At 40.9% G+C, this 24,269-nt stretch overlaps 1 protein-coding gene across 2 annotated transcripts in view; it reads right to left on the reverse strand.

Moving 5' to 3' along the window:
* zbtb16a (zinc finger and BTB domain containing 16a) overlaps nucleotides 1-7,645 on the reverse strand; it is a 116,476-nt gene extending 108,831 nt beyond the window's left edge. The window contains exons 1-3 of one of the 2 annotated variants that reach the window (XM_017719856.2): nucleotides 7,559-7,645; nucleotides 4,017-4,772; nucleotides 839-1,433 (exon numbers count right to left, since the gene is read on the reverse strand). In XM_017719856.2, coding sequence (XP_017575345.1) covers nucleotides 839-1,433; nucleotides 4,017-4,680 — 1,259 coding nt within the window. In that variant the 5' untranslated portion in view covers nucleotides 4,681-4,772; nucleotides 7,559-7,645. Of the gene's footprint in view, nucleotides 1-838; nucleotides 1,434-4,016; nucleotides 4,773-6,055; nucleotides 6,344-7,558 lie in introns of those variants that run through there. The other variant, XM_037545716.1, reaches the window with a different exon arrangement.
* Between the last annotated feature and the right edge of the window lie 16,624 nt (nucleotides 7,646-24,269).

The following is a 24,269-nucleotide window of genomic DNA, read 5'->3' on the forward strand; positions in this document are numbered from 1 at the left end:
GCATTCATTTCCATTCGCATCCATCACAGAACAAAGTAAAGGAAACTGACATCCAACATAAAAAATAAAGCAATCACTGCCTATCATTCTAAATCATTTTCATTTTTCTCAAAACTGAGCTCTTTAATCAAGATATTTCTGAAAATGTGTAATGTTTCTTTGCTTCACAAAGGAACAATGACTGAACTCATCAAACTACTATATGCACCTTTCCCTTGTGAAAAGAAGGTGCCAAATTAAAGACTTTTCACCTGAAAAAATGCCTCCACAACAGCCAACTCAACAAAAACAGACGCCCACACAAAACACAAAGTTACGAACAAAGAATCCAACACGCAAAACACAGGTTTTACAACAGGTCACAGGATGTGAAACATTTAGTTCAGGGGTGCTTGACTCCGGTCCTGCAGTTTAGTTTTAACACTGATTCAGATGACTTATTTGTGCTCAAGATTCTTCTTTGCGATTTTAAACAGATAAACGTATCTGTGACCCACTTAAACATCTATTTTCCCTAAATCTACGAAAATCCTTTGTAACAGCAGGTTCTTTCATGGGTGAATCTTTGAAAAGCTGTATAATACCTTCTAGATTTTTGAAAAAGAGCAAAGAGAGGCATAACCCATGGCATCTTTAATTGCCAGCAGGCTTAAATAGGCTTTCAAGAATATCTGAATACCAGAGGCAGGTGCTTTGGAACTAAACTCTCAGAGGTGTATTTCACAATGTAGAATTTTAACTTAAGCCAAACGCAAAGCCTGACTAGCAGGTGAAATCTCCAGGACTGAAGCTGGGCATCACTGTAAAATTCACAAGATAACCACAGCCAGGTACTCACCTGTGCTGCTCCACAGCCTCGTTGTCGGGCAGTTCAGCACCACACACGTTGCATCGTTCACTCTGGCTGCCACCACGCCCCTCAGGTTTCATGCTAGCCGCCAGTTCTCCCAGCTTGCTGAAGAACTCCCTCTGGATGAAGCTCTGTGGCAGAAGGCCACCATAAGCGCTGAAGTCCATGGACATGGGCAGGGCCGGTGCCATGTGCAGGGACGGAGCCATGGAGGAGGGCATGGACAGCATGGCATCATTCTTGTGGTTGGGAGGCATGCCATACAGAGATGCTAGGTGCTTTTCGGTCATCCCCACCACACCCTCCGGCCCCATCTGGCCCACCTCAGCCTGTGGGTCTCCGCCTCCATCCTCACGGACGTAGTGCAGCTCACGAGCGCTGGTGATCACACTGCTCCGGGTGGGCGTCCCAGGCCCGTCCCGGCTCCTATCTGCCTCTCCATTGCTGGAGCCACCCGACTCTGCAGGTCTGGGGCTCCCGTGCTCACCACTCTCGTCCACTTGCATCATCTCCGTCTTGATCTCAGTCATTGCAGGGTGGGAGTTGCCCTGCAGCTGATCGGCACCCATGCCATGCTGTAAGGCTGCACAACATATCGTTTGTTAGTTGGCATCACAATTCTTGCCTTTACAATATTGATATTGTAGAAGGCTTCAAAATAATACTGACTATTTTTTGTGTGCATCCCAATCAATTTCAGATAATCTGATACAATAAACTAAGGCATCCAAACTATGTAGAATTTTGGTCAGAATAGTACAGGCCGATATTTATCAAAATTACAACAAGGGTTAATCTGTATTTTTAACATGCTGCAAGAAAGCATGTTAGAACTATAATAATACTCAAAAAGTAGGTGTTCATATTTTTAGTCAAAACAAAATCTCCAGGTATCTTCAAATATAAAAATGCAAGAAACGCTAGTGTACAATCATATAAAGTTTGAACACCCCTAGTCAGACAACATGCTTGCAACATCCCTTACAAAGAACAAGTTGTCATTTTTCTGCACATTTCTGGGAAGAATTTCTATTTCTTGCAGAGTTTAATATACTGGAAAAAATAAAACCAATTATAAAATGTCCCATAACTTTTGCAACAGGCCACATTTTAGTTTTTTTCCTCCTTTTTTCACAGAATGTTAAAATCAGCAAATAAACAATATTTGGCATTAAAAGAGAAGTCACGTGTTGTCCTCTTTTACATTCTCTCAAATGACATGATTGGATGTTTTTAGACAACGTTAGCTTCTGTATGTGTACAAGTGTGGTCCTTTACAAAGAAATCTCAACTGTATTATTTTTATTGTCTATAGTCCACTTCTGAGTAAAAATGTATTCCAGCAGCATTTGTGTGTTTAATGTGTTTTTAAATATACAGTGCATCCGGAAAGTATTCACAGCGCTTCACTTTTTCCACATTTTGTTTTGTTACAGCCTTATTCCAAATTGAATTAAATTAATCTTTTTCCTCTAAATTCTACACAAAATACCCCATTGTGACCATGTGAAAAACGTTTTCTCGAGAGTTTTGAAAATTTATTAAAATTAAAAAACAAAGAAATCATATTTACATAAGTATTCACAGCCTTTGCTTAATACTTTGTAGAACCACCTTTGGCAGCAACTACAGCCTCAAGTCTTTTTGAATATGATGCCACAAGCTTGGCACACCTATCTTTAGGCAGTTTTGCCCATTCTTCTTTGCAGTACCTCTGAAGCTCCATCAGGTTGGATGGGAGACGTCTGTGCACAGCCATTTTCAGATCTCTCCAGAGATGTTCAATCGGATTCAAGTCTGGGCTCTGGCTGGGCCACTCCAGGACATTCACAGAGTGGTCCTGAAGCCACTGCTTTGAGATCTTGGCTGTGTGCTTCGGATCGTTGTCCTGCTGAAAAATGAACCGTCGCCCCAGTCTGAGGTCAAGAGCGCTCTGGAGCAGGTTTTTATCCAGGATGTCTCTGTACATTGCGGCATTCATCTTTCCCTCTATCCTGACTAGTCTGCCAGTTCCTGCTGCTGAGAAACATCCCCATAGCATGATGCTGCCACCACCATGCTTGACTGTAGGGATGGTATTGGCCTCGTGATGAGCAGTGCCTGGTTTCCTCCAAACATGACGCCTGGCATTCACACCAAAGAGTTCAATCTTTGTCTCATCAGACCAGAGAATTTTGTTTCTCATGGTCTGAGAGTCCTTCAGGTGCCTTTTTGCAAATTCCAGACGGGCTGCCTTGTGCCTTTTACTAAGGAGTGGCTTTCGCCTGGCCACTCTGCCATACAGGCCTGATTGGTGGATTGCTGCAGAGATGGTTGTCCTTCTGCAAGGTTCTCCTCTCTCCACGGAGGAACGCTGGAGCTCTGACAGAGTGATCATTGGGTTCTTGGTCACCTCCCTGACCAAGGCCCTTCTCCCCCGATCGCTCAATTTAGACGGCCGGCCAGCTCTAGGAAGAGTCCTGGTGGTTCCGAACTTCTTCCATTTACGAATGATGGAGGCCACTGTGCTCATTGGGACCTTCAACGCAGCAGTAATTTTTCTGTATCCTTCCCCAGATTTGTGCCTCGAGACAATTTTGTCTCGGAGGTCTACAGACAATTCCTTTGACTTCATGCTTGGTGTTTGCGCTCTGACATGCAGTCAACTGTGGGACCTTATATAGACAGGTGTGTGCCTTTCCAAATCATGTCCAATCAACCACAGGTGGACTCCATTTAAGCTGTAGAAACATCTCAAGGATGATCAGTGGAAACAGGATGCACCTGAGCTCAATTTTGAGCTTCATGGCAAAGGCTGTGAATACTTATGTAAATATGATTTCTTTGTTTTTTAATTTTAATACATTTTCAAAACTCTCGAGAAAACTTTTTTCACATGGTCACAATGGGGTATTTTGTGTAGAATTTTGAGGAAAAAGATTAATATAATTAAATTTGGAATAAGGCTGTAACAAAACAAAATGTGGAAAAAGTGAAGCGCTGTGAATACTTTCCGGATGCACTGTACATTAGAATTTTACCAAAATAATCAAATAAATTGTGGTTTAATTTGAGACTATTCCTAAGGAACTGTACTTTGGATTGGATTGAATCACTGTTGTGATCAGATTTACATCCTTGATTGAACAGTACAGTAAAAAATGTTATCTATGTCATGCTCTCCTACCGTGCTGCATACCACTCTGCAGGAGGGACTGGCCAATGCTCATCAGACTGTCCACGGCAGCTTTGGTTGGGCTCATGGTGGAGAGGCCGAAGGAGGTGGAGACGGAGGGGCTCTGGTCCACCATGCCGGACAGTGCCAGTGCTTGCTGAGCGGCAGATACGTAACTGCTCTCCTCCATGGAATGCTTCTTGACACTCCTGCCGTGCCTCCCCTTGCGCTCCTCATCCTCTTCTGTGCCGCCTCCACTGTCGTTCATGCTGACCTCCGCATCATTCTCATCCGAAGACTGGATGGTCTCCAGGATCTTCAGGCATTGTTCTTCCAGGTACTCAATCTCTAAAATCTCTGCTGCATACAGCAGGTCATCCAGGTCTTCTACTTTGGCCTGGAGCGTGGCAGTGTAGGCATACTCGAGGATCTGCTGGAAGGTCTTTGGTGAGAGAAAGTCGAGGGTGTAATGCTGGCTGTTGCGGTGGAAGAGGATCTCGAACATCTTGCTGGTGCAGGCCAGCACTGTCCGGTGAGCGTGGAACTCTTGGCTGTCCACCATGATGACTACATCGCAAAGTGTGCCAGCCAGGCGCATCTGATTGGCCTTGTGCAGCAGAGCAGTGGGGTGGTTGGGGTTCTGGAGCTGTATCATACCCATTTTAGTCAGATCCATAACGTCTCCGAAAACCCACCAGGCCAACTCATGAGTCTCTCTTTCCACTCAGCAGTCTGTTCAGTTATCTTTGTAAACAAGATAAGGTCAGTCTAGAAAGAGAGAAAGAGAGAGAGAGAGAAAACAAGAGAAGCCGTGGTTAAATATAAAAAGCAAGAATGTTTATTAGATGCTCTTCATTGATCTATATTACAGTGAAACAGACAGTTTTGTAATCTCTTTACTTAAGAGGTGCTGCAGAAAACAAGACTGAATTCAGATGAAACCCAGTAACAGGGCCCAGAATATTCAGCCAACATGAGACCATGGCTGTATTTTGCACTGTATGAAAACAACAGCCAAATCTCAAACCATCTGAGCACAACAAGCGACTGTAAATTGCCGTCCAAAATAACACGTTTGCAAACACAGTCTTGCAAAGGCGTAGAGCCCAAAATTCCCATCTAGGTCTATCAAAATGTTAAAATGACAAGTGTCCTCGATGAGAGGCATGAAAATTTAGCATCAGTGCTGGGAAAACCCTGCCTGTAATCATGTCTTTGTTTCGGTGTGTTCGAGCTTGCCTCACAAAGCCCATCAACAGCCTCCTGAAATGAAATGGCATCTTATTCAGTATTCTCATCACAGAGTGGGATAGCGAGCGGAGCATGGAGGGTGAGGCAAGCTGTTGCCAGGAACAGTTGGAACAGAGGATGTCACAAAAGCTCAAAGCCTGTACAGCAACAACATGCCAACCTAAAGCTGCGTTTAAAATGCCATACAATTTCAAGATCACAAAGTGCAAAGAGCACATCATAAAGATGCTTTATCAAATAAAATAATCTTTATATTTATTTGTTTATAAACAGACTGCAAAAAAAAAAAAAACAGTGTATGTCTATGAATTAAGGTGGGAGTTACATTTAAGTGCCTTTTTTAGCATTTAATGTCACGAGCCAAGCAAGCTCACCAGGCTGAAATAAACAATTATTTTATGCAAAAGAGTAAATTACATTAATGGCTTTATGAAGAATATAGCGTCCATCTGTACAGTAACGCACGCACCCACTAAATAACGAATGCAACATGTGTACTTCAGAATAGTAATCAAACATCAATGCAAGGGGCAACAACTACTCCAGCACAATCGCGTTTCAGGAGAATTAAATCAGGAAAAAAGCCACAGAAATGAGTGAGAACCTGATCACTGTTTAAGCCTGTAAGTATGAAGGCTGCAGCCACCTATCCACGTTTAAGCATGCACCTTAACACAAACACTAAGCAGAGCTTTTTACCTTGCATTTATCAGAATAAGTAAACGCAGCGTCTCCAATCAGGGAACCTCCTAACGAAGCAGGAGAGTCCCAGGTTAACGCTCGTTCTCCGCGGGCCCTACCTGTGCCGCCTTTACACGCCGTGTCTGCGAAAGCTGCGAGAGGTTCGTGCCCGGGAGCTCAAACGGCACCGCGCGTAAGCAGCTCGCCCGTGCGTAACGCGCTCCAAAGCCCTTCACACCGTTCAGAATCCAGCAGACTGGAGCACATGTGGAGCGAGCAGCGTGTCTGGGGCTGCTGGTGTGGCTGCATCGATAAGACGTGATCACCAGCAACAGGGCGGCGAGACCGCAAGCTCGTTTAGCCGTGCAGCGCGCGCTGGAGGCTGCCGCGCCGTGCGCTCCGGAGGCTGCACAGCATTTACCCCAAAAAGCAACCAGCGACAAACCCAACCTAAAAAACACAAAAAGACTGCAACCGACGCGGCAGTAAACACGTGCACGCACGAGCTGCAAGCGCTGACCGCTCTGTTGCGTTAGCAGAATTAGGTAACGCAGGAAAGGTGCATGCTGATCAATAGCTACATGACTGGAATTGACCGTTTTACTCGCCACACGTGAATCTGCTTAAGTGAAACAGCAGCTAGAGGTAGAAAAAAGTGCTACTGCACAACTAAAAAAGATGGTTCTTTAATAATAGGTTAAATTATAGAACCATTTGCATGCTTAAACAGTTCTTCGATCCTGAAACGGTTATTCAGGTTGATGAGTGTGCTGTGTGGTTCTATATAGAACCTTTTTTTTAAATGGCTCTATATAGCACCAAAAAGGGTTCTTCTATTGTTACGATGTCAAGATTGTAAGCCTTTTGGTGCTCTATGGAACTATTTTCAAAAAAGGTCCTGCACAGAACCACTTACAACACATTCTGGGTCAATTTGAAGAACCATTTCTCCATGCAAAGAAGCGGATGATATAGACCTCATGGTTCCAAACAGAGCCACTGCTTTGACTAAAGAACACCTGAATAACTATTTTGAAGCGTGTAGTTAATCACAACACCTTTTCCTTAGCAGTGCAGTTAAGAGCCCGGAGCGCAGGCAGTAAGTTAGTCTGAGGAGCACCGTTGCCTCGGTGTTTACGTTTCATGTACAGTCACGTCACGGTGCGGCCCAACGCCTGAATAAAACTGCCCGTCATGTTTTATTATTATCTACTGACCACCACACCCGCCGGATTGGCTTTAAACTCACAGGCAACAGAGACAGCATGCTGGTGCAACAGTTTGGAGAGCGCGAGAGTGCAGCTCGTGGAAGCTGGAGGCTCGCCCCCCTTGCTCGAGCACCCGCTTACGTCAACACAACATCCCTGCATGTGGCCCGGTATACGCAGCCCGGAGCACGGAGCTCCAGCAGGTGCTCTCAGACACCCACACTGTCCTCTGCCCTCAGACCCGGGCAGAGCGCGGCAGAGCGGAGCACGCGGCTCAGGCTCGCATTCTGCTGCACGCGGCTCCTTTCATCCACGCCGAGGAGCGCGAGCCCGGGCGGGCTTTAAAAAGTGCGTGCCTTCGCTCCAGGACTTTGCGCACGCGTGTCTGTGTGTGCTGCAGCCGCGTGCACTCACCTGGCTCTCCGCGCGGGTTCTCCCCCTCTCTCTGAGTGCGTGCTGACCGGCTCTAGATCATAGTGAGGCAGGTCGCGCGCCGTGCTCTCGCGCTCTAACTCCACTCCGCCGCCGCCTCAGCAAATCAACGCCGCGGTGACGTCAGGGCGCGCGCTGGAGCCAACGAGCCACGAGACGCTGCGAGAGCGCGACACCTAGAGGGGCTGCTGGGTAATAAGAGTGAGGCTCTGCTGGGTGAATGGGGGAAGTAGTTAATAATAACGATCATAATGATATTACTGCTATTAATACTACTTCTATTACTGCATAATCATGCTTAATATAATAGTGTGTAGTGCTAAATGGCTGCTGGTGCTATTATTAATATGATGGCGATAAAGCTAATAAAGTAATAACAAAATGTAAATATGATTATTATTAATGATTATTCTACTACAACAAATAATAATAGTAATGATAGCCATAATTACAGCAATAATGGAAAAAAAATGAAAAAAATCATGATTCTAGCAACAATAACAGCAATAAAAATCCAATAATAATAATAATAACAATACTACTACTGCTAATAATTATTATTAATAATAACAATTGTTATTATAAATATTATTTTATAAGAATAATTCATTCTCTTCAACACAAACAATATTGAGGATATTTTAGAAAGCACGATTTCTCAATTAGCTAGATAACTTAAGATAAACTTAAGTTGAGGATTCCCTAATACAAAACACTTTTTTATTAGACAGGATTGACTATGGGCTCATGTTATGTGACTAAACTGAGAGATCCTGCTTTGTGAAATAGCCCACTGGTCTCTGCTGTTATTTGAACTAATCTATTAGATAACTACACATCGAAATAGCAGTTCTGTTGTACATGCACATTTAAAGAAAACAGAATAAAACCAAAGCCTCATCTTCTGGCCTTAATAAGAGCACTGTAGATCTGTTTTGTATCTGATGTATTTTCAGGAGAAATGAAGCTCAGCCCGTTTCTCCTCAGCTCACCACAGTGCAGCTCATAAGCAACCTCAGATGGAATGAATTTAATTTCTTTTTTTTTCATGCTCACTACATGCTTCATAAAGCAGCACCAGCTTCACTATCTTTCCCACCTGTTGCATATCTCTGCCCTGTGATTCTTCACAGCTATTTGTACTCAGCGGCTGCTTCGCTGACAGGTTGAAAATGAAAACGAATGGTTCACAGCAGTGGAGAGTCTTTCTATAAAGCGGGCCTCTGTAAAGTTTCACGTTGGTAGGAGAGGAGATCACACAGTGCACCATCACCTTTGAGCTGCATGCTCTGCTGGCTTAGGCAGGGATAAAGAAAAAGGCACTGCCATAATCTCCATTTAATCCCCATTTTACCAGGGAAGAGCAAGATGAGAGCGAAATTATAATACTGTACTATTATCATTGGACTTAGACGGCAGGGGCCACAGAAGGAAGCAGTGGAATTTCAGCCAAGCAGAAGCATCACTGCACCAGCTACTAGTCTACAGTACAGAGCAATTCAAGCAATATGCCCTCTTAAAAATGAAAGTGCCAAAAAGGGTTGGAACAATGCCAGTAAGAACCAATTTCAGTTCACTAAAGAACCTTTCTTTGGATGATTTATTTCTGACAGTGAGACACGTAAGTGTGAAGAACCTTTTCAGAGTTTAAGGAACCTTTACCTAATGTAAATGTTCTATAGTATTTAAAGGCTTTTATGAGAATTAAGTCAACACTTATGTATGAACCTTTTTTAAGAGCGTATACATGTGTGTAATTAAACTGCCCTAATCTTAAACAAGACATGTCCCTGTTTCAGAGCATGTTCACAATTATGGAATCCACAAACACTTTGTGACAACTGAGTGCCCATCAGCTGTGGCTTTTTTCTGTTATAGCATTTAGACAGACACAGTGAACAGGACTTAATAGAATTTCATGGAACCACTTTGACTGCCATGATCCCAGTGTGGTGACAGTGTTAAAGAAATCAAATAATTAAAAAAAAACCCTGGTGGAATTATGTTTGAAGAATAACACAGAGGCTTGTATGGCTTATTATAGATCACAGAAGCACACAGTGACCCGTTTGTTAGCATTTGATCACACCAATTCTGTGAAGTAACTGAGAGATGTGATATACTATTCATTGCCAAAACCAACATCACATTATTGGAGAATGTAATGCTTATTCAACTGTGCAAACCAAAGCCGTATGACTTAAACTGATGAAACTTTAAATGTTATTATGAATTATATATACATACTGTATATATAATGCAAGGAGTTCTATATCATCACTGTCAGAACAAAACCTACGCACTTTACAGGACAAAGAAAATGTGTTTCTAATGGATGTGAAAACATTACATTGCAAGTAATTATGGACCATTTCTATGACTCAATACATGAAAAACACTAAAAAAGTTAAAAATGAAGAACACACACACACACACACACACACACACACACATACACACGCACACACACACTCGCACACACAGTAAAATAACTTGCAATAAAATCTTATTACATTAACTTACATTAGTTCAGAACATTTTTTCCCCTCTCCATTAAAGTTACCTTTTCAGATATATGAGATTTTGTTATAAACATAGACTGTACAATACACTACAAACAACATAAGACTATGAGTGGCATATCAGGGACAGTCCAATAAATAAGCTCTCTCTGTTGTTTTATATCAGGGCCAGTCTGAGTTCATTAGTGATGAATGTGCTCCAGACAAGAACATGCTGCCAGGCAGGCCATGCCTTCACTGCTCCTTAAGCCTTCACACATTAGAGAGGGAAGCATACGTGCAGTCAGCAGCTGATCTTTGAGAACTGTGCTCCGATCCTTGCCTGAATAGGCTCTTTTTCCACTCATATAATCCTGCTGGTGTCCCAGGACTTGGGGCCTGGCCCCATGACCCCTGACCCCTACCTCTGACCTTGGTTGGATTTGCTCCTGTACAAACCCTCCCCCAGACCCCCTTCCTTGTGGTCAGCTCAAAACGGCTTTTCCGAGCCTTCATCGCCTTAAGCAGCTATGCTTATCTACTACAAAAGCTATTATATCAGGCAGCTTCAGCCTCGTCACTGGTGTCAAGTTAAGACAGGCCCGCTCGATCTATCCTGAAGACGTTATTAGACGCTCAAATGCCATGGCAGGAGTTCATTCAGAACGTCAAACTGACCTCAAAGCTTATAATAATATGCTTTTCTACTGCATGTGTGTAGTTTTTTCCTTAATAACTAAGGCATGTTATTAACCCATTAATGTCAATGTATGAAATTATACATTTCAGTTGATCTGTCGGTTTTCTGATCTGATTCTATCAAACCATGTGGCTAAAATGTAAGCTTTTTTCACTTAAATTTAGTCTTTTTGTAACATGAAACTACTGATTTTCAAGAAATGATAGAAAATCCGCGATTGTGGATAAAGGTATATAAGTTCTATGTAATCAAATAGGTAAATTTGTGTAGTTATATTATGAGTACTCCCAAGAGTTCACCCAAGATATAACTACACAGTTTCACTTTAGACCAACCAGGACACGTTCTGTGGCATTTTACCTAATCATGATAAATGTAGTTTCTGAGCATGGATGGGTCAAACATGACAGTAGTAGGCTTCATTATCAGTGTATAAAATGCAAGCTTACATTTGACTATAAGATGGTTTTTAATGAAACTGCAAGAGTCTTTGTTTTAGCGAATTATCCCGCCCTACATGTGATGATTATAGTGTAAATCCATTATTTTAAGCTAAAATGTACCCCACGTCCTGCACACTTTTCTTTTTCATCAAATCAGATATATATTTTAAGTTTCTCTGGGCAACAGCTTACATTTGTGTATATGTGTTTATATCCTCTTTAGAGCACAGCCTAATACGCATTTTAATGCATTATTACTGTTTCTTTGCTGAATTTAACATATTGGGGGATACATTAAACATTACATGTGCAGAACTGTACAGAGAAAAAGCCATATTTAAGTTTGTCCCCTGTAGAGGATGTGCACTTATTTTCACTTAGAAAATAAACAAAACATGTCGTTTGACTGCGGGTGTTCAAACTTTTGCATACAACTGTAGAAATGCTGCATCCTCAATACACGCTTCCAAATAAATAAATGGTTTCTGGCGAGAATTTATGATTCTAGGAGAGGCTTCAATGGGCAGTGAGCCTGTGGACGTTCTTGAAACTTCATAAAGTTTTTTTTGCACAGATTATATTTACAAAAATAGTTCTTTAAAGAGCTGTCCATCGTAAGCTTCTTTAGGGAACCAAAAGCTGGCATCCCTCCAAAGAACCCTATTTGGTTCCATTTGCAAACTTCAATGTTTGCCCTAAAAACGCAGGAGACGTGTAGGTTAACCAGCCATTTTTCATAGTAAATGAAATGGCTATATTTGAATCCCAGACATTGCAACCCTTGGTTTCTATCACCCCCACTGTAAGGAAAAAGTGGGTAGACATAATGAACCACTGTTACAATGGACCTTCTCCCATCAAACCACTCTGACAGACTTTGTTTACTTTGTCTCATCAGTTGAATTATGCAGAACTTTTGAGAAGCTACCCTTTAAAGAGTAGTTATAGGAATAATTCATATATCATTTTATATGAATTTACAATAACATTTAGTATCCCAAATCAACCGTAAACTTAGCCCACCCAACATGTGACGTGTGAATGAAACCAGACGCTCCTCTCTCAGGCTCTGGGGCCACCTTCCAGAAGAATGGCTGCCCTCCTCATTGTTAATGGGTTGGAATGGCAATGTTGACTGAGCAGTTTTATTTACTGAGTGGGTGTTTGCCTCCCCTCTCTTGTGGCCTATACCTGTTTGGTCAGATGCCAAGGTGATCCCCTAATCAATACTGATCTGATATGAGCGAGGGAGCTAGAGAGGTAGGGTGAGAGACAGAAAGAAGGACTCATTAACCCTGCTGCTTCCAGGTAACTGCATACTCTTTCTGCAAGACAGCTGACCCCACAATTACTGAACGCACCTTGTGTTGTACAGCAGGCAAATACTGGTTAGCAATTAAGTCATTAACCTGAGTAAAAAATACATAATTATCTACCAACTCTAATTATACCTATTTCCAAATCTTGTATGTATACTATATATATATATATATATATATATATATATATATATATATATATATACACACTGTATATCACAATCTAATATGTCATGTTTAGGTTTATATAAACAGCTTGATGAACACAGAAGTTTACAAATGCCTGTTGGGGAACATTAAGAGGAATTCCACAGCTGGTGGTGGAGGTAGCTGAGGGGCGGGACCTTGTCTTTGATTGATGAGTCAGTATTTGAGCTCTGTTAGTTGTGTCCTTTCTAATGGACTACAGATGCGAATGTTCTTAGAGCAACGGCTAATTGCCCTGTTTAGAAATGGAAAATAAACTGTAAAGACACAGTGATGCTAAGCAGACAAAGGTAATTTAAACCAAGTAAAGAAAATGAACAACTGGCTTTGGTTGACAGTCTCTCTTTTTCCTCTTTCAGTACATCGTACTTCAAGAAGAATGAGAGCATTTCCACCTAAGAGGTCTTAAGTTAGAGCTTGGAGAGTGAGTGAGAGTGAGAGAGGGAGGGAGGGAGAAATTATTGTCATGAATAAGTTGATCCACTTATCCTGCATCCACGTCCCTCCATTACTGATCTCCCCTATCTAATCTCCAATCTCCTGTCCTTCCTCATCTCAGCCTCATCTGATCCTAATGACATTTAATACCACATGATCACAATCCACAGTACAGCACAAATCACCTCACTGTTTTCTCATGATCTTCTTATTAATCAGACATCCAGAAAGAGATTTTTATAAAAGTACTCAATTTGTTGTCTTCACAGCCTTTACTAAAGACACACTTTAAGAGAACGTTTTAACTTTGTGAAAATGTAATAATCATAATATATTCAACTTTGTTGAAATGTAATAAATTCTGAAGGATACGTTTACTTTCACTGAAAGTTCCTGTAAAGTCAGAGACCACCCTTAAGTTAAAATGGCCATTAAGAACAACATTTATTTTTCAGGTGATAATTCTGAAATGGTTGCAAGTAAGGGAATCCACTAGGGAAAATGATGGAAAGTCAAAGGAAAATTAATGAAAAAACAGGAATTTCCAAAACTGGAGTTAATAAAACATGTAGAAAAGGAAAAACAAAAAACAGGACTCCTAACAACCATGCAACACCATGTAGACCACCAAAACAGTCACTGTCAGATAACCAGCACACACTCCAAAGGTGGTTCTTCTAGAGATATTTAGGAAGAAAATGGTTGTATATAGAACCATGAACACTCAACCCATGCTTAAAGGGTTCTTTGCATCATGAAAGTCTTCTTCAGATTGATGGAGAGTGTGTTGTATATAGTTCTATATAGTACCTTTTTGAAAAGGGCACTATATAATACTATATAAGTAGAACATTCGGAAATCAAACAAGGAAGCTGCTGGTATTTTCAGAAGAACGGGCTGACCGCCACAGAGTCCAGACCCCAGTATTATAGAATATGTTTGGGATTAGTTGAGAAGCAGAAAATGCAACCAACTTCTAAGTGTAGACACACTAAATACTGAAAAAAATGATATTGTATTTAGTTGATTAAACTTCTGTGTATTTCTCTGTTAAATATGTTTCTGCTTTTTTTCGTGACACTGAAAAATAAATACTTAGAATACTTCAAATATCTGTTGTTATAGTCAGCATTTTCAGTGAAGAAGTGACAAGTGGAAGAAGAGGAGGTTCATCTCTATAATGTCCTCTACACTGCTTGTTCATTAATTAGAGTCCAAGCTGTGGACTGATACATGGTTCATATTGGATGTTGCTCTGGAGATGCACCTCCAGCTAACGAGGGTGCTGGGAGGTGTGCTGCTTTATAAAGAAGTGGGAAGGGCTCTGAACTACAGAGAGCTCTAATGAATACTAGTGCTTTTAAAAGGTGCTTCCCTGCAGATTCCATTGGGTGGTAGTTTTATAAACTTTCTTTTAGGCCTGAGTCAGCTTGGAGAGAGCATTGTCTCCCTGTTGAACAGCACAAGGACACTCAATACAGTTTAAACAATGGCCATGATGATTAACGACTGGGCCGTCAAACAAACAGTGCTGGAGTTAGGCTTTCACTCTGAGAAACCCTGGGCTCCAAAAAACAACACTCCGTCCTCTTCAGCTTCACAACAGACAAGTTAAATATACTAGCGACAATCAGTGTGCTAGCACTCTTCAAATATTCAGCAAGTGGCTATGTGTGTATTTTGTTTGGTACAAAAACACAGAGAGATATGAACAACAGGAACCTACTGGCAATAATAAAAAGGTCCAGTGAGAAATTACTGAAGCAGTGCCATGACCACCATGGGACAAACTATGAGGCTACACATGTTTTTTAACTTATGAAAATATGTGTTTGCATGTTTGCAGGCGTGTAGCACTGATATTTGTTTAGAAATTTTGCAGGCTGCTGGTTACAGCAATTCCTGATTTGATTAGGCCTTGAAAGGGCCAATATCTTACATGTTTGTTTACTATTATTTTCCCTGAGATCCACTTCTGACATTTTTGTGGGTTTATGTGCCAAAAACAGTCATAATTCATTTTTACATTCCATTTTCCCACCACTTTTGAATTAAACAGGATAATTTTATTTTGTGTGTCTAATATATATCTAAATTATCTCTGTTCTGATTGGCTGCAGTGCATTGCACCTCATTCAAAAAGCAGTCCAGCCTGAAACACTCCTAATAACTTCAACAGAAATGGACAGGGCTAAACTGATGTAGGCTGAATGTATGTAAATGTGTTGTTTTGTGAAACAGTGCAAAGGCCGTTTTTGCAGCTTAGTTGACTGGAGAGTGGAAACTTTAACAATGTCTACACACTATTTCAAACACTTTTATTTAAAAAAAGATGAGGAAACTTTACTTTTCCATAATATGGGCTGTTTAAATACACAGTAAACTATTTAGCAGTAATATGTGTCAGTGGCCCCCGTGACCCTGACAGAGAAACGGCTTGGAAAATGGATGGATGGATGGATGGATGGATGTGTCAGTGGCCTTATTAGTTTTGCTAGTAAAACTGTGATCCTCTGCATTTACGTGAAAACCCCCTCGACTTCACAGATGTTCTTTTTGGGCTTCTTTGGGGTGATCCCGTAGAACAGCCACATCTGAATCTTTCAATAAATGGAATCATTCTGAGAAATAAGATGTGTGACTATGAAGAACCTTTTGAAAGTTTATAGAACCTCCACATAATATAAAGGCTCTATATCAATTAAAGGTAAGAATACTCTGTCCAAGATGGGGATCATTTAGGAATTATATTTTCAAGAGAGCAACAGAGAATAGTGTAAACATGTAGTTCATGTTTATGAAAGCAAGGATATTCATGTTTTAAGTTTAATAGTGCTGGCATGGTTTGGGAACCTCTTTCACTGCAGTTTGTTAACAGAGATCTCTGAGGAGGGTTTTAAATATACAGTAAAGCAATTAGCAGTGATATGCATTGGTGGCCTTAATTATCTTCAGCGAGAATAACTGTGAAAATCACATAATGTACACATTCCTTTTCACTTTACCATATGGGGGTATTTAGAAGAGGGTCTTGTCCATATGGATGAACGAAAAGTGGCTGAGAGGAACCAGGGCTGTAGAACAGTAGGGGTGTAGTAGGGGATTCTGGGCTTCTGCTGAGATCCAAAGAGCCCCGCTGGCCAGGGCTGGTGCACCTCTGCTGACCACCGTATTACAGAACACTACACAGCTGCCTTTCATTCACTGAAAGAAAAGAAGATTTTTTTTTCCGTCTTTCTCTTCTTCTTCTCTCAGAGTATAAGACCCCAGCTGTCCCCAATGGAGCAGAATTCCAATGTTCCCTCCAAAAACATTCACTCTCTCTCTCTCTCTCTCTCTCTCTCTCTCTCTCTCTCTCTCTCTCACTCTTTCTGCCCCCATTGTCCATCCTGGAGGTAGTCAAGCCCACTTCTCCATAGTGCTTAACCACTGGAGCGGGCGCAAACAACAAAGTAATCATATTACAGTGTCCCTGGGAAAAAAGGGACAGCTATCCGCGAGGAATCTCCTGTGGCTAATCCCTGCGAGAGAGCCGCTTTTCTTCTCCGGGCCTGAGCCCACCTTTCACAGCAGCTCCTCAGCTCCAGAGGCCTTTAACCGCTCAAGGATATCGGCTCTGAGGCGTCTCCTCCTGCGGCCGCGGTAAATGCCACTGACCGCTGACAGTGAGGGGGCCAATGCTTTATTGGCAATGCATTCGTCAGTTTCACACACACACACACACACACACACACACACACACACACACACACACACACACACACACACACACACACACACACGATACAATATATCTCCAAACTCCTGCTCATCCAAACAAAGACTTCATCCTCTCCTGACTTCTCTCCTCGGTAATCGATTGCACATATGCATCTTAATGTATTGTATATTGACAGATAATTGCTAGGTGATATAATTACACAAGTGACATTTAGATCTACAAGTGAAGAAGATTTAAAACCATTGCCAAATGTAACCAAAGAGCAGACCATAAAATGCTAAAAGAAGTCTCTGAGAACCCCAAAATTTCATCACACAATCTGCAGGATCTGAATTTGATCAGAAGAACAGCATACCAACTGTAAAGCATGGTGGTGGAATGTTATGGTTTTAGGCTGCTTAGCTGCCTCAGGGTCTGACCAACTTGCAATCAGAAGTTCAACTATGAATCCCCCTTTATAAGAAATGGACCTTCCAACAAGATAAAGATCCCAAAAATACATGTAAATCCACCAAGGAAAAGCTTAAAAGGAATAAGTGAAGGTTTGTGAAATTGCCTAGTCAAAGCCCAGATCTGAACCCCACTGAAATGCTGTGGGGTGATTTGAAACAGGATGCACATGCAAGAAACCCTTCAAACATAGAATAGTTAAAAAAATTTGGATGGAGGAGTGGATGTAATTGCTCCCAGTAGATGTCAGAAACTGGTAGACAGTTATGGGAAACACCTACATAGAGCTGTTGATGCCAAATTATGTAGTACCAGTTATTGAAAGACATTTGGGATGCAAACTTGCAGGGGTCTGTGAAAAAACTGCGCAGATGATAACAGTTTGAAACACAAACGCTTTGGAAAAAAAAGGAAATTACAGTCACAGAGTGGTATGCTTAAAATTAATTTGACATTAACTTACAAAACAAACCTTTTAGGGACACTGTACATATACATATTCACATATACATATATGTACACCGCTGTACAAATAATATGCACAGTTACATTATTAATAAGATGTGCACTGAATGGTATGCACAGATAACATGGTGCTGCCTGGTCCCAAATGGCATTCCAGCTCATCTTAAGGGTGTTTGATAGTGTTTCATCACTTCAAAAAAAAGTCCAATGCCAGGGCACTTTAACCTCCTCATCCTAATGCTTAGCACTGCATACAATGATCTTAGGTTTCTATCAGCAATGCTACTGTATAGAGATTATATTCAATTTTAAAGCAATGATGCTACCTTAAAGGCCAAAAAAGGGACATACCAAACCAACATTCAGTAATATTCACAATATTCTATTTTTGATGGTTGTCTTTAGAACAACAAGAAAAAGATCTGGAAAGCCTAACAAATCAGAGGAAATGGTGAGAACGTTTTAGATTCACATGACAATCAAAAACAGCACATCAGCCAGACATTTGTCTTTGTTTAGCTGATGTGCTCTGCTTACAGGACCTGAATCCAGTCATTAGAAGGTGCATCTGAACACTATTGGACATACAGTGTATTTGTGTACATATACATCCACACAAGCACTGCTTCATTATCCACTGGAGGCGGGAAGGCAGAGGTGTGCCTGCTTAGGTATTCTGCCTGTGCTGTTCTCATTTGTTCTGTTTTATTTCAGTACCCCCATTACCTCACCTTCATTCTCTATTCAGCCATAGCTCATTTTCTTTGCTCCTATGACTGCAGACACGATTGCAGTTTTTATCAATAATTAATATGGCATGATAAATCGCCTCTAATTAAACACATTAGTCGGACGGATGTGTAGATTTACCACCCTGGATCCTCATCCTCAGCCACATTAACACCAGCCCGGGGTGCATTAATGATGCAGAGATGCACTACAAACACCAGCCACCGTACAGTAAGTGCAACAGCAGGGTCCTTCCACAATACGAATCAGTAATAACTGTGCTTGAGCGTAAATATCACAGCAATGATTATGAACGTGTGACATTTACCATCTCCAAAACAGGCAGTGCTGAAAAGATTCATTTCTCTTGAAAGCAAAGTGCAGGTCATCTGAAAGAGAACTCTAATCATCTCTCCAAAACTCTTTGCCCCCCGGGAGAGGCTTAAGCTCACTCTATGGGGTTCATTTTGGGCCAAAGGTTTCAAATAGTGAATATCAAAATGTCAGAAATTTGTTGCAAATGCAAATAATCAGAGTTTAAATCAAACTTTAAAAGAAAAAACAAACAAACAAACAAACAAAAAAAACATTTCTACTTGTTTTCCTTTCATTTTTTTCTATTTGCTGATTTTGCTGATACATTTTTAGCTGCTGGAATCACTCTTTTGACTGCAATTTTTCCCTTTGCTTCTGATGTTTGGCACTCAGAAGAGGGTGTTCACCTGCACTTTCTATTGGTCACATGATTTGGAGTGACAGGTCTTCTGATCACATAGCCACTCAGCGAGAACCGCCCTCAGCATAGCATGGCAGAACATGCTGTACTGAGTGCTGCCGTGAGTGCAGCGTTATTTTGGCATGTCTGACGTTCTGAGTAATGTTTGTCATATTCTTTTAAACTATTAACCTGACACATGTTTATGGGTCCTGTGCCGACCTGACTAAAAATGTAACTGTTATTTTGAGCATTGACAAACAAACTTAGTTGTTTATGAATAAACAAAGCTGTACCACCTTTCAAAGTTGCAACTGCTAGCACTGCTAGGAGAGCCATATTGGTAAAGGAACTAAATTGCTTAAATATCTGAGGTTAATTCACTATATTAATGTAAAGACTGCATTAATGTAATGTAAAGCAGCAGTATTCTGTAAACAGGCATGCTGTGATTCAAAGCCTGTTTCAGTGATTGACACTGAGGTACTCTGTGGGTAGGGAACAAAAAGAGACTGCCATAAAAAAAACTTTATAAAAGCTAGAACAGAACGGCCAACCATGACACGCTGACGTTATTCTCTTTTAGTGATTAAACATTACTGCCTATCAGCTGTCTCACTGCAGCAGTAACTCATAGCTGGCAGTATTCAGTGGTAATTTCCCTCTTCACTGTGTTTTGCCAGTGCTACGTTATTTCCCTCGACCACACAGCACAGCAGATTTCCTGACCCAACACACCCGTTTCAGCCCATGAACAGCTCAATAATCAGCTGATGAGTTGGTGTTTTAAGGTAAAGAATAGTTAAAACCGTGCAGAGCTGCAGGTCCCCAAAAACTGATTTAAACAGCTGCTAAGCTCTTCTAGTTAGCTCTTTAGCAGACACTGCTAGGCTAGATAGCGTTAGCTGCAAATTGTACCTAAATGTTTCTGTTTCCAAAACAAATATATATTTCACACAGCTTGACACAGGACACATTTCATTCAACAAATAAGACCAACATTGTTTATAAGGGAGCACATGTCAGCAAAAGGTTCTCTGGAAATGCTTCCTCATGTTTGAGGAAGATCATTCCCTGCCATTCTATTTTAGTTTAACAATAGAGAGTGCAGGTGAACGCCCTCTTCTAATACCTGTCCTCTGTTAAAAAGTGCCAAAAGTCAAAAGCAGAACATTTTCAGATGCCAAAGAGCAATTCCAGAAGCAAAAAATATAAAAATCAGCAAATAGAAAGAAATGAAAGCAAAAACTGGCAAAATGACTAATAAATTTGTATTAGAAATGGAGTTTGACTTGTCTCTCATTATTTGTATTTGCAACATATTTTGGCCATTTTTTTTATACTTAATATTTTGTGGGTTTCTTATATTTATTTGAGATGTTTGCCACAAAATTAAATCCATATCATTCCTTCATAGTACTTATCCCCATATTCACATGCCTATAGGCTTCATCCATTAAAATTTAATGGATACAAATGCATTTCCAACCACACTCCAAGGTCCTTTGGAGCGATGCTATAAAAGAACCAATTTTTGAGAGAAACACTTTTTCTTAAAATAACCATTTGTGGAAATTTGACATACATGTGAGTGAAGAAGCATTTTAAAGTTCAAAGAACCACCACATAATGCAAACTAATGTTTCCTTACCACTTTACTTATATTTTTCCCAGAACTGTACATCCAAGAAAAGAACCATTTGGAGAAGGGTTCTCTGTGAGATATCATAGAAGAACCACTTTTGCTTCTCTAAACGTTTCCGGGGAGAACCATTCTTGCCCATGAGACATGCAGGTGTGAGACCTTTTTTAAGTTTGGAAAACCTGCGTATAGAGGTAAGGATTGTAAAAAACTCTTAAACTGTTATAGAACCTTTACAATTATGTAAAGTTTCTTTAAACCATTAAATGTTCTTCACACTCAAAAGTCTCATTTCAAACATGGCTCTTCAAGGAATCAAAAGTAGCTGTGTAGTCCTTTGGCATCACTCAGAGAACCCTTTATGGCACCTTTTTCAACTGAATGTGGAGGTCCCTTAAAGAGCCACCCATTGAAAGGTTTAGAGAAGGGTTAGAGACGTTTGTGACGTTGTGTGTTTTTTTAAATAATGTATGCAAAAGTTTTAAAGATTTACATACTGTGAATTCTCCTTTAAAGAACCACCCCTTGGAAAGCGCCTTAGGGAGCAGAAGGAGGTTCTTCTATGGCATAGGTTCCCTGGAGTACATGCTGCACGGCACATTTTAGTGCTATCCTCACTCCCAACATACCTATGAAGTCATGAAGGACTTGTTAATGGGATGATGCGTTGGATCAAGTGTGTTGGGAGCGGCGGGTACTCCAGGACCAGGGTTTGGAACCACTGTTTTATGGCATTGCTCCAAAGAACCCTTTTTTCAAGAGTGTATCTTCTATGGCATCACTCAAAGAACCCTTTGTGGCACTGTATGTAGAGGTTCTTAAAGGTTACCTAAATTATGCTTTAAAGAACCATCCACTGAAAGTTAACATAACGACCCAAAAATGGCGCTTCTATGGACCTGCTTAAAGAACCCTTTACCTAAATTGTCCTTTACAGAAGTTCTGCTATGGCATCACTCCAAAGAAAACCTTTGGCTTCAAGCAGCATTAGAAAAGATCACACTGGTGATATTGAGAAACGCCTCTATTTTCACTTGAAATAAGTGAAAAAGATTAACAGAACAAAGTATAGAAAGATCTAGGCCTTTTCATTCACTTGAGCTGAGAGAGAGATGAAAGAGGCTAACAAAACTGGCAGCTGAGCTGACGTGCCGAGAGCAGAGGCTAATTTGAAAGGGAAACTCCTCTGAAAGTTTTTTCTTCACTAAAACAGATGCAAATGTATAATCGAAACCAAGCTAGACAGTATAAAAAATCTAAAAGCTGGGCCTATTGCATCTTATGTGACTTTAGATAGAGTGGGGCTAAAAAAGTTGAAACACTGGTCAGCTCGAGGCCTAACAGACTGCCTAATAACATGTGCCAGTAGACAGATGCACAATAACATCTTGAGAAGTTACACAACTATTGGCTCCAGTCGTTACAAGCTATTTCTCTGGGATCATGGCAATTACAACACAGTAAACTTTTCCATTCCATCATCTGTTAGCTTCTTCATCAGCATCTCTTTACATGTTGAAAGAAGAAATATCAATGGAAGCCCACCAACACTCCCACCACTCAGTTCAGTCTGAGGCAGAATCATCTACTGTAGAGACTTTGAGCAGCCTGGAATCATAACTACACTCACAAATAACGCAGTGAGTGATGTAACAGCAGCGTGATTTAGGGTTGGGAAGAGGATATGAAGCACAGTGTTCTTGACTGGAATGCATGCTGGCTTTCACAGCAGAGGCAGGGAACTAGGCAGAGAGTCAGGACCAAAACAGAGCAACCACTGCGGCTACTTCCAAATAAGAGGTCAAACTGAAGGGCTGGAATTTAGAGTGTTGTTTTTTTAATACAGTTTTCTCTATTTGTAAATGCACTGGTGGTAAACAGCCCTTCCTTTCATTTCACTGTATTATGTTAAAAAATGTACTAGCTTGCCTTAAAAGGCCCATATCCTACATTACTCTCATGTTTTACTTATTTGCTCGTGAGGTCCACTAAAGACATTTGTATGGTTTATGTACCAAAAACCTTTCTAATTCATTTTACACAACCATTTTCTCTGTTTTTGTTACTGTGTACTTTGACACTGATATATGTCAATTGCTGCTCTATATTGTACCTTGTTTAAAAAGCACCCTGGGCTGAAACACTGCTTATAACCTCAACATGATTTGGCGAAGTTAAACTGCTGTGTATGTAAGTAAATTCATTAGTTGAGACATCACAAAAACAATGAATTCTAAAAAGGCTATTTTCCGTATATGGACCTGCAAGGTAACAGAATATTTTGAAACATTGACAATGTTTACATGCTACATCAAAAACAATAGACTCTTTTCCACTGATGAGCCAAGTGGTTCTCAGGGCTGGTTAACTGCTTACAGGCTAATAGCTGCATGCAGCGCCCTCTACAACACATATTTGAGTCTGTCTGTCATACCAAAACCAGTCTCTCGTCCTGCTCTCAGATTTTTTTTTTTTATCCACTAAAGGGGTGTTTTTCGAGCAACCGTTGTACTGTGTTGTACGCTGTACTGTGGTGGGCTATACCAGTGGCCAGCTACTACACTAGCATTAGTGTCAGCCAGCAGGGTACAGCAAGAGTATTTGGATCTCTTTAGCCAAGTTAGCTAGGAGAGAGAACCCAGCTAGCATTAGTTTATCTAGGTGGCCCCATCTCCACACCATGGAGCTGCTTTAACTTCCTTCATGTGTCCTTCCAACATCAGCTGCTCGACTGGTCTGAGTCATTATTATCTAAACTTGAAATATCATAGCAGGATCCACACAATATGTAAACCTAGAACCAATTGCTATGTTTTTATGTCATCCAACCCAACAATTCTGTGGCCCCAAGTACAGTTACCTGTGTCAAAAAATGTGCTAAGCCTGGTTTTTAAGCGCCCTGTGTCAAACCATGTCTGAGAAATGCCACTGGAACAGTTACCTTCTGAGTTCAGAACCGTTCAGCCCTGGTCTGCAGTGTAAAAGAGGCCAATGAATTGAATCAGGCTATTTTCCATATTTGGACCATACGGACTGGAGAGTGAACAGTGCATTTCAAAACATCAAACTTTTTTTTATTTTGAAAATGTGAACAAAATGGATTTTCCATATAGGAAGTGTATGGACTGAAAATTACATTTCAGAATGTTAACACAGTTTACATACTACATCAAACTACATCTACTCTCTCATTACAAAAGCAAGGAAATTCTGTTTTTCCATGATGTGGGCCCTTTCATGTGCTACAAAGTATAGAGTATAAAGGATATTGGCTGAAGTACATGAACAAACTTGAGAAACAGGTAACATGTGTTTTGGACAGAATCTCAGCAGGAGATTTACCCAGAGCTGGGGCTACATAA

This window comes from Pygocentrus nattereri, chromosome 16 (genome assembly GCF_015220715.1).
Source record: "Pygocentrus nattereri isolate fPygNat1 chromosome 16, fPygNat1.pri, whole genome shotgun sequence".
NCBI lineage: Eukaryota > Metazoa > Chordata > Actinopteri > Characiformes > Serrasalmidae > Pygocentrus > Pygocentrus nattereri.